Genomic DNA, 17,584 nt, shown 5'->3' on the forward strand with positions numbered 1-17,584 from the left:
GTGGTGAATGCAGCGAAAACTTTACAGTAGATTGGAAACCGATTGCTCTACCATGACTTTTTGTAAACTGTATTTATGACAAAGAACTGCATAGATGTAGATATTATAACAATCTATCGATAAACACCTCCTTGTCCTCTCCTCTGCGCCACCGCAGTCTGTGGATTGAAGAACGCGCAGAAAGATGCGGAGGAGCCGAAGTCTGCTGCCGTTTTCATTTGAAATTTAAAGGGAAAGAATCGCAAGATTTTTAGGGGGGCTGAGCAGAAATTTAGGGGTGCTAAAGCCCCCCTAAAAATGGCCTAGCGACGCCCATGATTTTAGACAATATAATATATCACTGAAAACTGGATGTTCAACCTCCACTATCGACTCACTTGAAGCAGTTTTGAAAAAATTGCTAATGCTTTGGTGCATTCAATGGATTATGCATTGCCTGCTGTTTCCTACATCTTGTTTTCTACATTTTTTTTTTTTTTTGTAAATGTGTTTATGTGAATACAGTAACTACTTTATTAGCAACATTATATTTTGATATGTTCTGTAGTACAGAAAGTGTGACCTGTATACATTTGCTATGGCTGTAGAAACTAATATTCAATATTTATAAATCTGATGTAACTGTACCTTTGTCCAAAATGAAAATGCAAAAACTAATTTTGTCCTTGTTCTTCTTCTTTTCAATATGCCATACACAATAATGTGAAAATTTATACCGTTGAGATTGATACATGCCAAACCGAAGAGGTGGAACTTTTTGGGGATTTTTTTTCTTCTGGTATACCCTATGTTATGGGGACAAAATGTTCCCACAAAGATGGCAATATCCAAATTCCATGTACTTGTGGGGACACCTTTTGGTCCCCATGAGGAGAACCGAATATACAGAATGAGGTTTTCTGAAAATCTAAAAATGCAGAAAGTTTTGTGTGAGCAGTAGGTTTAGGGAGAGAGAAAACAGTTTGTAAAGTATAAAAAGCATTGTGTCTATGGAACGTCCCCATAAAACATGGAAAGGAAACCCATGTGTGTGTGTGTGTGTGCGCGTGTGTGAAAAAACATCAGACAAATGTCCAGTTGCAATCTTATTTAGTTTATTACTTATTTGTAATAGTAACTGCATTAAACCTACTTTATGAATTCTAGTAAATTCACATTTATATGATACAGTGTACATAACAGTAAATACATGTAACATTCAGTATTGTTTCTTCCTGCAGAACCTGTGTCCAAATAAACCCAACAAAACATCTGCTCACCATCTCATGCTCCTCATACTCATCTCACAAAGCTCATACCAAGTCCAAGATTCAGTCTCTGGTTATTAGGGGTTTCTGAGCAACTCCATGTCCAATAACTGCACAAGTGTGATTGTCAGAGAGCAATGTGCCACATTATTACATCCATCTCAGAGATAATTGCTCTGATATTGTGTGTAACACTACAAAAATAAATTCAAACCAAAATGGCACATTTGTCAAATAATCAAAATGATTTCATACATGAAAAAACAGCAAAGTAGTATAAAGGTTGAAGAACAGTGGCAAATCATGTGACTTTCTTTTAGTTTGTTGGGTTTATGGTTGCAGGATTGTTTGATATTGACCTCCAGAACAATTTAAAAAAAAAAGAATAATAAAAACAGGAAACACAGGGAAATTATGTACATACTGAACAGAAAAAAACAACACAGACCTGATATTAATCTCAGGTATTTGTTATACAAAATGTATATTATACTTTGTAAGTGCTACACTCTAATCTTGTAGAAAATAAAATACATTAAAAAAAAATCACATCCAGAAATGGAGAATGCCTTCATTTTAAGATACAAATCACATTGTATTTGCATTTTTTTCCTGAAAAATGTATGGCCATAAAGTTTAAAAGTGTCTTTCTTCAGTATTTAGGCTGACTGTAATATTCAAATATATTAATAATGTACGCTGCTGCATCGCTTTTCGAACTGAATGAACATCACAAATATCTATGAATACTGACAATCATGCAGCTAGAGAATTTTACTGTTGTTTTATATCTTTTGCATAATTACATCAAACATTTCTCCCTTGTCTGACCATCTCCCATCCTAATAATAATAAAAAAATTTAGTCCAAATGTCTGTGCTGAAGTTCAGAAGATCAGCTAATGCTTCCTGCAGCCTCCATTATAACACTCCATTATAAGGCCACTGATATACAGAAACTTGTATAGAAATATAGAAATAATATGGAATAGTGATAGATGGGCATATCTCCGAACAAACCCTGAGACATCACAAAGCCCTGGAGATTTCTAAAGTCCACTGTATCCTACACCAATGTCAGTATTTGAACCAAATATATCAGTTGCACAAATGAACAGATTTAAATTGTTTCTAAGTCCTTCAGTGTTCCCACATGTTTTGACCAATGAACGTCCAATCACCCCTAAAATTCCCTGAAATATCCAGGTTTTCCATGACCGTGGGAACCCTCTATTGTGCCTTCAAAAGAGTCGCTTTTAATCACACTAAACGCTCATATCAGTCACCGGTTAATTTTATGGGGAAGCTTGTTTCTTTGGTGTGTGTTTATGAGCAGATATGTGTCTTGTGTCTTTAACATTTTTCTATCTGGGTCACAGAATGCATGGCCAAGCGCTTTTGTCATGGTGATGACCTGAGCCAGGTAGTGACCGGTGTCATGTTACCGCTGTAATAAAGCCAAAAGTAAAAAAACAAAAAAGGAAACTGCTATCATCTTTCAGCCGGACCACCAGGATGACAAAACCTCCTGCTTATTAATTCCATCTAGAATGAGATGCAGACAGAACAAACACTGATAAAGACAACATAAAATGAACACATTAGTGGTGTTTCTGCCATTGCTAATACTATTGCTCTAGGATTAGGGGTCTGAACAAATTTGGGTGAAAATTATACATCAATTACAATTTTTGCTATAATTTTTCTCGAAATTTGGACAAGCCACAAGACTACAATGTCAGAGAGATTTTGGGTTTGGCTCTTTTAACTTGGGCCAATAAACATTGGCAAATAAACTGCAAAACTACATTTTATTTACATAAGGAGATAAGTTGTAAAAAGGCAAAAATATATATTATTTTGACCCACATTAAGTAACATTTTGGCTTATGTATAAAGAAAATGAATCGATTAAGAATGGTATGATTTAAATAATAGTTTGAATGTTTTTGTAGTTGGGAAGAAATAGTTTTAATTATTAAGAATTCAAAATTCATAAATAATTTTGGCTATAACAAACTGGCTGTAAACTGTTTTTTTTTTTTTAAAGTTTATCCAATTTTTTTTACCCTTCTCTAATGTTTCTTTTTTCACCATTGCATCTCTCGAAAAAAAAAAAAGGGAAAAATTGACAATGTCTACATGACAGTTTAACTCTTACTGAAACATTCCTCTTTGTTACTGACACATCAAAAGATGAGATATGGAGGAGCTAGACCTGGAACCAAGAAACACAGTTGATTACTCATGTCAGAGTCGCTTTAAAGACCCATGAATACTTTTAGTTCATCTATATGCCAGTATACTTCTAAGTTGACATTAAAATAAACATTTACCAGATATTTTTACTACATTTAAATCACAATTTTTGGACCACAATTTTTGGTCCAATCCAATGCTATCTATGATGAGAATATCCCTCTCCCTAATACCACCTGGCAACGAAATCAGGGCTCATGGTTTAGTTTACAATCAAATAAGCAAAAATCTGACTATAATGGCATCATAAATCTAGGTTCTTTAGCTAACATGACAGAAAAACTGTCAATTTCCACAATTTTTACAGTCTCCAAATTGAGGGTTATGACTTCTCTTATTCATTTTTCTATGACTGGCTCTTCTCATACTGTATTTAACGCACAGGAGCACATTGACTGTGTACAAGAGAGGTCAGAGGTCAAACTCTGACAGGATATAATCAGTGGATATGGTTTGTGGTTATGGTACACTCAATGCATAGACAATGACTGAACTGGCCACATATGAAATATCATTAGCATTTGCATTATGGATGTTACATAGAGGTTCCCGTACAGAGACAGACAAGTGGATTAAAGAATGCTAAAAAACATTTTTTTTAACTCATACCTAAGCATAATAACCGGTATGCTAAATATGGATGTGGTGTGTAGTTTGTATAGTTGTGATGTTGGAATGTGTTAAACATAAAATGAATGATTTTGATTTGATGAGTCATTTATGGTGAATTTCTTCAGGAAAGACATGAATATCCATGTTCGCGTCCGTATGGCTTTCCTCAAATTAAAGGAACATGCAAACAATATTTACTAAATTGTGCATTCTTTGCGCACAGTTTGGCCATAATCAAGGGTAAAGGGAAACGACACTTGAGTTTACAGCCTAAAGTTAAGGATATAGTGATACATCAACTTCACAGGTGATACATCAACATCGAAGTATGCTGAAGGCAATGTAAGGTGTGTATTTGAGCGCTTGGGAGCATGTGTGTGTTTGCAAGCTCATGTTTTCTCATACGGTGGATGTAGCAGTTGGTTTCATTGTGATGCTCTGCGCGATATCCTCCCTATTGATCTTCTTCAGTGCTGTGCAAAGCGTATCAATATTAGCCGAATCCTGGCTCGCCCAATGAGACAGAAGGGCCTGGATGGGCCTTTCTTCCTGCCTGAAATTAGCAATGTGTTCTTCTTTGTATCCAAGTAGACCTGCCAGGCTGCACCAATCGGTTTCCTCATTGGCTCCTGACTCCTCCCCTTCACAGGTACGATTTAGCAGTTTCTCAACCTCCTCCCGTTTGTGTAAGGGCAAGGACAGGGCCGAACCTCCATCTATCTTGACCACTAAAACAAAAAGACTACATTTAGCCATTTGGATTAATATATCTAAAGTAAGACTACAAAATGTTCCAAACCATATTTATACCCATTCCCTGTTTGTTTATAGTAGTGGTAGTAGTGACATAATGGTAGGAATTATGTAGACATAACCACCATGCAAACCACACAAATGCATGGAGCCCTGGGGGCCCCTTGCTAAATATATATAACATTCTGTTATGAAACTTTAGAATGTGCAGCCTAATAGGTTTAAACTCAAATTTGACTTTAACAACGGTACAACCTGGACTGTAGCTTAAAAGTTCTTTTTTGTTTATATATGTATATTGTTTTTATATAATTTACAAATAATCATCCCACTGTTGCATTAAACTGTTGCAGTAAATGAGCTTGCTTGCTCAATATTTAAATAGTCTGTTTCAGTATTTGCTATAAGCTGGTCCCACAGAGTTCCTCTGAAACCCTCTACTACCCCCATCTCCACCTGTCTAGGGGCTAGGTTTATTAAATAGGGAAAATTAGAGTGAGACTGTAAATCTCATAAAAGTGCAGATGGGAGTGGGACGTTTTGCAGGTGATCTACTGACAATGAGCAAGTTAGAGAATACAGAAAAACCAGGCTCATTTCCATAATTATTAACGCAAACTACCAAGAGCAGAGCAATTTAGCAACTTTCGCAACCATGTGAAGTGCAACATGGGTTAAGACATGATTTCTTTGGGCATTAAATAATGGCACAAATATCAATAAATTGACTACCATAAGCCTTAGTAAATCATGTTGTATAATATATTTAAATACTCTCCCATAAAGTTTGTGTCTGAAAGGGAAACCCCTACAAATGCATATGCAATAAGGTCAGCAGCAGGTCCACTAAGACTAACATATATATATATATATATACAGTATATATGCGTGCATGTTTTTGTGACATATGAAGACACAAATTTGTATAATGACATGGGTATGACATAGGTATTACAAGGAGAAGGTGACTTATGAGGACATTGCCCCATGTCCCCATATTTCAAAAGGCTTATAAATCACACAGAATGAGATTTTTTGAGAAAGTAAAAATGCACAAAGTTTCCTGTAAGGGGTAAGTTTAGGTGTAGGGTTGGTGTAGGGCAATAGAAAATACAGTTTGTACAGTATAAAAACCATTACGCCTATGGAATGTTCCCACAATACACAAAAACAAACATTTGTGTGTGTGTGTGTGTGTGTGTGTGATTTAAGGGATTGTACCTGTATGTAGAGGCCCCTGGCCTTCCTGTAAGCTCTGGCTGTCCACTGAGATGCCACTGTCACTGTGGAGTTTCTCTCCCTCAGGAGAAGGGGTCTGACTGGGATTTGCACTGCACGCTCTGTTATTGGCTCCTTGCTTGTTCTGCTTACAACTGTTCCACCTGAAAGATATTAAAGGAAGCATCAGAATATTTTATTAGAAAATCAGTATTTATTTCTAACCTAAAATTGTGACATTTCTGCACAACTCTTCCTCCTCCCGCCATTGTTCAGACAAGCTTGTCCCACCCAAACACACCCTATTGGTTTAGCCAGAATAATGTTGGACCACTCAAATAAGCAATGATTTGAAAGCACCAGGACATTCACACCCTAAAGGAACAAAAGCAGGTCAAAGTTTCACCCTCCAGCAGTGATTTTAATATTTTATGAGCCCTTTGCCCCACAACCTCCATCTGTGTGTGCTCAGAAATCCATATGCCTTATTTGAATTTTTATCTACATTGTTATCAGTCAGTAAAAACATTCAGTTGTTATTTTGCATATTTGCATATGCGGTCTTGATTATTATATTGCCAGATTTGCTTAAGGCTGTGAATTTATTACATTATATCAGAAATGAAAGTTATGTTTTTAATCTGATCTGAGATCAGTGTCTCTGTTGTACTCCACATAATAAACAATGTGCTCGTGATGGATCAGATGGAAGAACAGCCTAGAAGCGTTTTTTTGCCTCTTTAGTTTATAAATATAGCTGAACTAAAGCCTACATAGCTGTACAATGCTTTGTGAGTGGAGATGTAAACAGCTCAGGGAGAGAATGAATCTGATCCTCCTCACCGTTTAAAGATGATGAAGGCCACCAGGCCCAACAGCACTGCGGCCAGTATAGAGGTGTAGATGGGAATGAGGTTGTCACTCAGCCCATGGAGTCTCTTCAGCCCAGGGTCAGCCGTGGTCACGCTCTCCGTAGGACTGTCAGGAGGAGACTTGACTGTATACAAGACATCTGATGGAGCACGAGAAGAAGAATAAGAGGGAGACGAAAAAGAAGGAGGAGAAGGTGTAGCATATGGAAGAGGAGAAGGAAAGGTTGAGCTGTTAGGAGGATCTACATCTGTTGGAGGAAAGGGACAAAGACAAAGAAAAATACAAAATCTGTTAGTTGCTAAAAATAAGGAATTGGCATGAGAGATTTCTAAAGCAAGTTAAAAACGCATAAATCATGCAGTTATTACAGTACATGAAAGGAGGTACAGCCATTCATGAAACACAAGAAGAAGACTTTGTTTTTTTTTGTTTGTTTGTTTTTTATTCAATTTAAGTAAAACTAGTTATAGAAATGATTTACACGGATATTCTTATTGCAACTGCTGCAATAATATTTGTTGTGCAAATCATTCATAAAACCACGTTTATGTAAATTGTGGTATTGAGTTGATAGTTGAAGTTCAAAAAAATAAAAATGAACAGTTTGCACACAAATTCTTTCTGCTTGAATAAGGTCAGTTGTGTTTAACTTCTTTATTTATTCATCTTCATATTGTTCCAAACATGTGCACAAAAAAAAATATTGTGAAAAATGTTTGGACTCCATTGACTTTCATTGCATGGACGCAAACAGTTGAAACATTCTTCAAAATTCCACAGAACAACACAGAAAAAAAAAAATGACATGAAGGTGAATAAATGATGACAGATTTTTTGGGCAACTATCAAGTTAGTTGCAACATAGCAGACCTTGACATGGAATCTGTATCTACAAAAAAGCTAATTTCCACAGAATTGAAAAATGTTCCACAAAGTTCTCACATTGCCTATGTGTTTGATTACTGAATAATTTGATTTTCAGTTATCTACTAAAAGAGTGTGGAAAACGTAACCAGATTCCATCTAGGTCTAGTCATTAGTTTCTAATACAATCCCAAAATAAAAGACACAAAAACAGCCCAGTGAACATTGTAAAATTGAGTAAAAGCACTTTAGTACTGAGACTGCTTTGTCTTGGCCCTGTGAACTCTGCTCGCCGGCAAGCTAAAAAAATGATTCTTTTGATTTGATTATCTTTGATTCAATTGGGGGCCGTAATAAACAGGCTTTGTCCTGAGTCAAACCTAATGGACACTCAGCTAGTGCAGGAGACTGTGATTAGATTGGAGAGGTAGAAGCTCAGCCCAAGTAGGACAGGCATCACCCCGGGCTACTGAGTGTGTTTGTGTGTGTGTGTGAATGGGTGGTGTAAGTTATACCATAGACAGATGGACAGACACATTGAAGATCATCAGATATTCTGGCTGTAGGGGGATGGGGGGTCATTGGGGTTTGGTTTTGGGGAAGGGCTATGCTTCGGGGAATGTTGAGTATGGATTTATTGATCAAAGTACTGCAGCATGAAACATTTTGGAGGGAATTTTGGGTATGTGAGCTAGTTTTGTGGCATGCTTAATAATTTACCTCATTCATGAAACAAAAGCAGAGGAAATTTCTGATTCAGTATTGTTGCATTAATGTGAAAATTTATGTACTATTTTTTAGAATCGATTTACAAAGAAATTGTGCTTAATGAATGTGAATGAATATGGGTGTTGTTACCCATGCAAAAGTCACAACCACAGTGTTGTTGATGGCTGCAAGGTGTTGCTAGGATGATATTTAACTTAATGTTAATATTTAAAAAGTTTTAATGTCTTGAGACCGTATGCAGTTGCAGGGTTCAGGGTGGTTGTTTAGGCATTGGTGTTTATAGGTTGTTCTAGGAGGCTGTCAAAGATGGTTTTAGCACATTGCTGTGTACCTTGATTGCAGAAGTATTTTTTCCATTCATTTTTTTTTTCATATTAATCTTTATATGGTATTTGTTAAAGAGTTGTAATCCAAGAACCAAACCAACCAGCTATGAGGTGAATCACAATATTACAAACTTTGATTTGAAGCAATACATACATACATACATTACATTACATTACATTGCATTAAAAAATAATAACAATTATAAAAAATTTGAAATTCAGAAAAAAAGTCAAAGATTGTGAACTTAACGGTTTCAAAGAACTAAAATCCCATAAAGCTTTGTGAATGACATGTTTGGTTTTAAAACAACACTGTAAAAAGTGATAAGTTGACTTAACTTAAAAAAATTGAGGAAACCTGCTGCCTTAAAAAAATTTAAGTAAATGCTAATTAAAAAAATAAGTTAAGTGAATTGTCAAGTTCACTTAACTTAAAAAATATATATATATATATATATATATATATATATATATATATAATTTTAAGGCAACGGGTTTCCTCAATTTTTTTATGTTAAGTCAACTTATCACTTTTACAGTGAATGGAGAAGTATAAAACTATTGATAAAGGTGTTGGTTGTACTGTGAGTGTGTGTGTGTGTGTATATCATTTCATTTTAAACAAAACATGTAATTCAGTGTTACTTGCTGTTTCTTTGTTTGTGAAATTTACAATTTACTAGTAAGGGAAAATTTTTTCAGTGTAGAAACAATATATTTTACATTGCAAAATATGCATATATATATATATATATATATATATATATATATATGTGTGTGTGTGTGTGTGTGTGTGTGTGTGTGCGTGTGTATATACTGTATATATATATTAGTGCTGTCACCTGATTAATCACACATTTTCTGTAATTAATCACAATTAACTGCATATTAATTATATTATCATAATGTAACATAGACTCACCAAATTAACGTAGAAACAACATAAAGATGGTTATAAAATATGTTTAATAACATCTTGCCAATGGCAAGTTATCTCTGTCTTTATTTAACTTTTTCTCAAGGTTTCTCAACAGAATTCATAAAAGTCATATATGTGAATTAGATTGCTAACATAAATTACATTGCAACATCTGCAACTGTGATTTAAACCCAACTAGTGTCTTCTGTTAGTTAGCTAGGCATTATAAAACTATCTAAACTGGTAAATAACACATCTGAGATTAGAAAAATAGCAAATTTGTCTTAATTTAATAATTTAATATTTTTTTTAATTTTAGCACAATTTTTTTCTATACTGTCGATATGGCAACTAGTAAAAAAGGCATGTGAGCACCCTCAAACGAAAGAGAAGCATCAGCTGAAGCTGTAATATTAGCACGTTGATGAAACAGATCTGGCAAATGCTCCACTGCATATTTGTGTTTGCACTCTGGAGAGCATCAAAGGTTTCTTTTTACAATGCTTTTTTGCATCATTGAGCAATGTAGCCATTGAAGTTTATTGTTCAATGTGGAATTTTGAGCACTCCTTTCATTATAACAAAGTGTATACACATAAGATATTCATTGTGTAGTGTAGAGAGCTTATATAAGGGAACTGTGTGAGACCACTATGAACTGAGTGACAGATTTTAGTGGTTATAAAGGAAGCGATCTAGGCTATATTAGCCATGCAGAATTTGAATAAATTAAAAGTTTTATTTTTCATGCTGCTAAGAGAACCAATGGCCACACACTGCTGATTAATCTGTACAGTATATAAATGTGGGACTCACTTTTGATATTGCAATGATTGACATAGCGATAACCACAGCGATAGGCAGGACAAAAATATATGTCAAAATATATTATTAGGGCTAGAGCACCCTCACTAATTTCACAAGCACCCGTAGTGATTTAATTCTGGAATCGGGCCTGTGCTGATTAGAGGTAGTGATAATTCACATAACCACAAGTTATGTGGCAAATGTGGTCCAATTTTACTGTGATTGCACTGTGTATTACTGGCACAGAAGTGTATGTTATGTTAGGCTAAATTTGGAAAGATCTTGTCACTTATCTGATTAACTGTAATGAAGCAAAATGTCTAATGATAATTTATATAGTGACTCAACTTCCTTTAGTTCAGGAAACACAAACCTGATGGTAAACCACTTACTTCAAATATGATGCACACTGGATGAAAAGCGCAACAGCCCAACATCTAATCAGAAAATCTAATCAGGCAAAAAGTTTGCTTTAAAAATTAAGATAATGACATTGATGGGTTATGCTGTAAAAAAAAAAAAAAAAGCGAACGGAAAGAGCAATCTATATTATCACAGTAAATCTCTCTATATGAAGCAGACTTATTCAGTCTATAGAAAGACAAATGTATTGAATCATGGGTAATGTAGTTTCTCACCAAGATCTGCACTGTTAAACATGATGATTTAAAAAATACCATTAACGATAATACAGACTGATGGCTTTAGCAAAAGCGAATCCCATTAGTTACAGTAGCAGCTCACAGTAGGTCTGTATTTAACAGTTTATGAGTTACCGTTAAAAATGAATGTGATTATTACAGTCTCTATAAATATATTGGTCTCTAGTTTCAGTTACCTTTTTCAGTGTAAGAATATGGGATTTGTATGAGCTTGTTCAAATCACTGACCTTAACAGACACCACTAGTAATTATCTTAAAAACAATATTTAAGAGTCTTATGAGATTTGAATTGTGTTTGCAGGTATACTGCTCTGAAATTCGATTTTTCAATTCACATCCTCTCCCTTTTCCTTGTGCAGTTTCTGAATGATATGCCAGTCCATAAGCACACACTCACTCACACACACACACACACACACACAGTGAATCATTGGACAAGGGACACCAGACACCATCATGGACAGAGATGTTCTTTGTTAAGAAACAATCCCCGACCCAAACCCCCATGTCTCTGTAACTCCTTTGCCTCTCCGTATTGCATTCTTTCTTTTCCATTATCTCTCCATCACATCTCTCTCATGCATTGTTGACCTTTAGTCGGGCGGCTATCCTCCGCTTCATAAAGACAGAACTCACTCATCTACACAGTTCTGTCTTTTCCTTCCTAATGCTCTGCTTCCTGCTTCTTTTTCCTTCTCAGTCTTTATTGTTCTTTTGATGTTTCTATGTATCATATTGTTCTTTTGCATATTGTTCTTGCGTACAGATAGATGATCAGTGGTGTGAAAGTTGAAGGGAAGTGCAATATGAAGTGTCACATGACATGAGAGAGGGCAGTGTCACTGTGATTGGCTGATTACCTGTCAATGTGACAGGCTATCATCTCAACAAGACCCGGCTTTCATGATCGTATACGGTCCATAAATCGACCTGGGGTGCATTTTCTATACAAAGACTGCTTACCATAGTAGTATGATGTATTGTTGGAGAAATTAACTAGTTAGTCATAAGTGTTTCCTGAAAATGTAGAAATACAGTTACATCTCTGTTGTTTGAGCCACGCTGGTTCTACAAAATAGGACTGTTGTTAATAAGTAATTCTGCTAATTACTAATTTGTATTACATCTTTATGGGTTTAATGCTAATTCTGAGCTGTTCAGCATTCTGAGATATTCCAGCTGCTTTCATCTTCTGGGATATGTGGTTAAAAATGTTCAGTTTCTTTCCTTGCATTCCCTCCTACGCACTTAACAGGAGTTTCATTTCACTTTACAACACATAATACCCCAGTTATCTTCCGTTTTTCATAACTTGAGAGAGAATGGTCCTAACATTAGTAACTTTAGTAAATTTAGTCCAGAGAGGGCTCCTGTGCGTGTCTGCCATCCTCCATTGTCACTGGGACTGGAGAATCCCTTGCCTCCGCCTCGGCCCATCGACCCGTCGGCTCCACCATAGCTCCTAGCTCCCTCCTCTCCGCCGTGGCCCACCAGTCCACTGGCTCCGCCGGGCTCCCTCGTCCCTCCGGCTCTGCCTTGGTCTGGTGTCGACCATCCTGCACCTCGGGACTCCACTCCTCCAGCTGCGCCTCATCCCTCCAGCTCCGTCAGGCTCCACCATCCCCTCGGCTCCACCTTAGTCCTCTGTCACGGCCTTTCGGATCCACGCCTCCGCGTCGGTCGCCAGAGCCATTAGTTCCACCTCGGCCCTCTGGATCCTCCCTGTCGCCCTGGCTCATCGGTTCTCCATCTCCACTTTGGGCTCCTCCGCCACCTGCTCCGCCACAGTTGGTTGGCCCCCTGGAGTCGTCAGCTCTTCCTCCTTCATGGCTACTCCCTCCATCGGCTCCACCGTGGGTTGCCATTATGGCTGTGGCCTGGGTCCTGTCTAACTCTTCCTGCTTCAAGTTTTCCCTCGTGTTCTCTAATGCCCATATTTGGTTTTGTTCCTGTTCCATCAAATCTTGTGCTCTGTGTTTCCCTGTTTGGATTATTAAAGACTACCCTTTTGTGTTATCTCCTCGTTTCCTCGTTCCTCACGTAAGCAAAGTGTGACAATTGTACTGTAAAATTACATTAAACGTCCCAGTTTTTCAGCGTATATAGAAAGGGAATTCATTGTCAAGCAATTAACTGCTTTTTGTCATGGCATTTTTACAGTCTTTTATTGTTAAAATAACAATCATTTTAAAGTGTGGATTCTGATTTCCTTTCAGTGTTTTTATTGTTACTGTTTTATAATTATTGCTATAGTTGTGCTGTGGACTCCATGAGTGATTTTTGTCTGCAATAGGATAATATGTAGACAGGAAAGTAGGAGGGTGATCAGGAAATGTCCATGAGCTGGGACTCAAACTCGGGACACCCAAAGTGCAACAGCACTGTGTGTTGGCGCGCTTCCCACGAGGCTATTGGCACTGACTATAACTTCAGGTTCATAGTTATTGTTTAAGTTAAGTTGTTATAAGTGGGCATTTACGGTGTTTGGTCATTTCCAACATAGACACAGTGACACATAGACACATATTTGGAATAATGGCACTAATAATGTTGTTTATTTACATTGAAGCTGCATTCATAATCATCATGCTGTACAGCATAACACAGTATGTGCAACAGAAGCGGACAGGCTTGGACAACCACAGTCTCCTTTCTAACACATTTTAATTGCATAATGGACGGTATGCGTACATTACTATAATCATGTATGCCTGTGAAAGTAAAAAACCCACACACAGACAGGTTATTATTTTTCACAATCACGACTGTTTGATTCATCAGAGCGAAGGTGACTAGCTTCCTCATAATATAGTCTAAAATGAGAAAGTCGGGAGAAAGTATTTCCTGTAAGCAAGATCTGACTGTGTCATTATGTTTATTGGGAATATACACAGTGACATGCCTTGTCATGCTGGAGAAGAGGGCAGAATATGTAGTGTGTTGTTCACATGCATGCATGCTCTCTGCGGCAAAATGTGATACTGCTCACAAAAGGTCAGTGTGAGTAACCTGAGATCACAGCGGAGAAACTCCATCTCTGTTATTGACCACAAACGCTTCTGTACATATGCTTTCTCCCTTTTGCCACTAAATCTGTCTCCTGATACACATCTGTCTTTTCTTTTGCATTTCTTTTTTCAGTTCTCTTTTGTTTTTTTTTCTTACTTTCAGATCTTTTGCTACGGCTCTTTCCTTTCTCGTTCAAATCCTTTTTTCTTTATCAAGTCTTGTTACAATAGTGAGCCAGCAAATCTGTATGATCTGTATTGTGTCAACAGAATCAAACTGAGCCCCTCTAAACATCAAGTTAACCTAGTCTAGGGTACGTCAGAACTCACTGGCAGGCAGGGAAATCTGATCTTCAATCAGTACTTCCTACTACCTGATTTAATTAAGTGCTAATGCATAAATGCTGTTCAGTGCTGCCCGTGATCTTTAGGGCTTCCTGTTAGTTATAAGGACAAGAATATTTCCTTTTCTAAAACAGATTACACTGTAAAACTTGATTTTTCTTTGTAAATAAAATATTATTGGAGTACCTGGCTTTTCCAAGAAAAATGAATAAATATTCAAAACTTCTTCAAAATATCACATTTAATTCAATGTGTTACTTACCATTTTTTTGTAATTGTTTGTGAAATTTACTTGCAATTTCTGAAAATTGTGGTATTTAGGCTTCAATATGCAAATATATTAGTTAATCTTTCTTGGGGAAAAAACATCATCTTATCTTTTTATTTGTTATTTGCATCCCGGCCTTTCAATATTGCAAAATCTTTATTGTGCCTGAATGTTAACAAGGTAACACGTTATATTAAGATGACATACTTACACACGTTACTATAGTAACAACTGTAAATTATGCATATTTAAAAGTAACTAGCCATAAATGAAGCACTAACTCTAATCTTACCTCTATAGTAACTACATGTAGTTAATTAATTTTATTTAGTACTTTTTTGTGTAATTAATTGTACTGTATCAAAGTCACTTTAAAATAAAGGGTTACACTTCATTTTAAGGTGTTCTTGTAAAGTAAAATTATACATTTAAGTACTGAGTAATATTAATTAACTACGTGGTCTTACAGGATTAGGATTGAGGTTTAGTTTAGGGTTACTTGCATGTAATTATGCATAATTTATTGTTCTTATAATAGTAAGTACAAGTAACACGTGTAACAAGGTCACCATAACATAAAGTGTAACCAAAAATGTTGCCTGTTTTTTTAAAAGACAATAATTATTTGAATGCTATAATATTTTAAAATGTTATGTTATGACCAATAAATGGCTGACATAAAAATCCATAATATTTTCTGTAAATAAAAAACACAAAGCTGAAATCAAACATTATAATGTGCATGAGAAATTGATTTTTTTTTTTTTTTGCAACTTGCTAAAAATGACAGTGCTATTAAATTATTAGTGTTTTAAAGGTCAAAACATTAAATTAGTATTACATAATGGTAAAAGAACTTACAGTAATACTTCAGTTTAAGTACCAATTCCCATTATTAACTAGTTGCTTTTAACATGCATATTAATAGCATATCAATTGTTTGTTTATTAGTACTTATAAAGCATGGCCATGTTTTAGAGCCCTTAATCCTATCCCATACCTAAATTTAACAACTACCTTGCTAACTATTAATAAGCAGCAAATTATTAGCTTAATGAGGCAAAATTTGTAGTTAATTGTTAGTTAATACCAAAATTACCGTAAATAAGAAGACAGCATTACAGCGGGCAACCCCTGAATAATCAGTAGCATGTAATGATTGATTTGTCAGGCATTTTTATTCATGATGTTTGTTAAATAAATTTGTAGTCAGTTTTGGTTTTAGAATCTTTTATTATCTTCTTGCTTAAAAGTATAACATAATTGTGCCATAAAAGATCTGAGCCTGTCCTGCACCTCCAATCCTGGTTAACACAGTCTATAACCATCAATGCTCATTAACTTCACCAGCCAATGAACTTCCATGCTTGAATGTCAGTGATTTCATCCGCACAATTTAGTGGGTGAACCTTGACACTGGGGTTGTAAAGGGGAGATTGTTAGATAAAAGAATAGATGTAAATTGTTCTCAACTGAAAGGATTCTCTTGGAAACTTTGGCTCAAAAAAATCTTCGTAAGACGCTTAAATTCCACACTGGGCATCTAGGAATTTCAGTGATGTAAATCCAGCCACAATCACAGCTATATCCCAGAGGGAGAGCAGGACAAAACCACTGGCTAAAAATTTCAGAAATTCATTAGGCAGAAAACTAGCTTCATATGGGGTGACACAAGCTCAGGCACACGCCGGATCATCACCCCGAACCCTCACATCAGGGCAAAGCGTTACGTTACCCCAGAAAACAGTTCATCCCTCCATCCACTAATGTCATAGGGCACATGCCAGACAAGTGCAGACAGCTGGGGGATAAGCAGTTGTCATGAATGGACACACTTCATTGTCGTAGGATAGGGAGGGTGGGGCAAACAGAGGGAGAGATTGATTATTTCTGTCCAGTACAGACAGACGTCTCGGTTTCAAGGCATACATTGTACTCGGCAGAAAGAGAGGTCAAAGTTAAAGAGTCAATATGGGTGATGATAAATCTTTAGGTTTGGATGGGAGGGATATTGACCAATAAAGCTCTTTTATGTGCTTCCACACATTCACTGTTGAAAAAAGCCCTCCACTGTCTCATGGCCACTTACAAATAATGAATCACAAGAAAATGTAACTATGAAGATTCATTTTTAAAGTTTTAAGTCTTGAGGTCATAACATCTCATAATTCTATCAAAAAAGTATACAAAATGTATTTAAATTATTCATTTTTAAAAATATTTGTAATGTCTTGCTTTAGTTTAGTCAAGTTTTTTTTTTTCCCCTAGATTTCAATTCTAAAACTGTAACATTTTTTCAAGACAATTAAGTCTATTTCCACAATGCAAAAATTGACAAAATGTATGTACATTATACATTATATTGTATTTGTGGTATTGCCTTTATACTTATTCAAAAGAATTGCATTACAGTAATGAGAATCAAATGAGAATCACCTATAACAGTGTTATTAAATTATTTGTGTTTTTACAGAGTAATTTTAAGTGAGATGATGGCAAGTGAAATCACTGACGAGAAAGAAACATTACAGCAGGCAAACCATAATCTATCATATTTTTTTATGTTGCTTGTTCGATTCATTTGTACTCTGTTTTGGTTTGATAATCTTTGATTATCTTCTTGTTTTAAAAGTATAATGTTAAAAGTTCAAATTATTATTTTTATGTGAATTAATTTTTATTCTCTTGCATCAG

The 17,584-nt window shown here is 35.9% G+C and overlaps 1 protein-coding gene across 2 annotated transcripts in view; it reads right to left on the minus strand.

Annotated features, from left to right (window-relative positions):
* Nucleotides 1–1,072: 1,072 nt before the first annotated feature.
* ngfrb (nerve growth factor receptor b) overlaps nt 1,073–17,584 on the minus strand; it is a 33,771-nt gene continuing 17,259 nt past the window's right edge. The window contains exons 4-6 of one of the 2 annotated variants that reach the window (XM_058794372.1): nt 6,932–7,100; nt 6,092–6,252; nt 1,073–4,845 (exon numbers count right to left, since the gene is read on the minus strand). In XM_058794372.1, coding sequence (XP_058650355.1) covers nt 4,517–4,845; nt 6,092–6,252; nt 6,932–7,100 — 659 coding nt within the window. In that variant the 3' untranslated portion in view covers nt 1,073–4,516. Of the gene's footprint in view, nt 4,846–6,091; nt 6,253–6,931; nt 7,209–17,584 lie in introns of both variants that reach the window. The other variant, XM_058794371.1, reaches the window with a different exon arrangement.

This window comes from Onychostoma macrolepis, chromosome 12, assembly GCF_012432095.1.
Source record: "Onychostoma macrolepis isolate SWU-2019 chromosome 12, ASM1243209v1, whole genome shotgun sequence".
Lineage (NCBI taxonomy): Eukaryota > Metazoa > Chordata > Actinopteri > Cypriniformes > Cyprinidae > Onychostoma > Onychostoma macrolepis.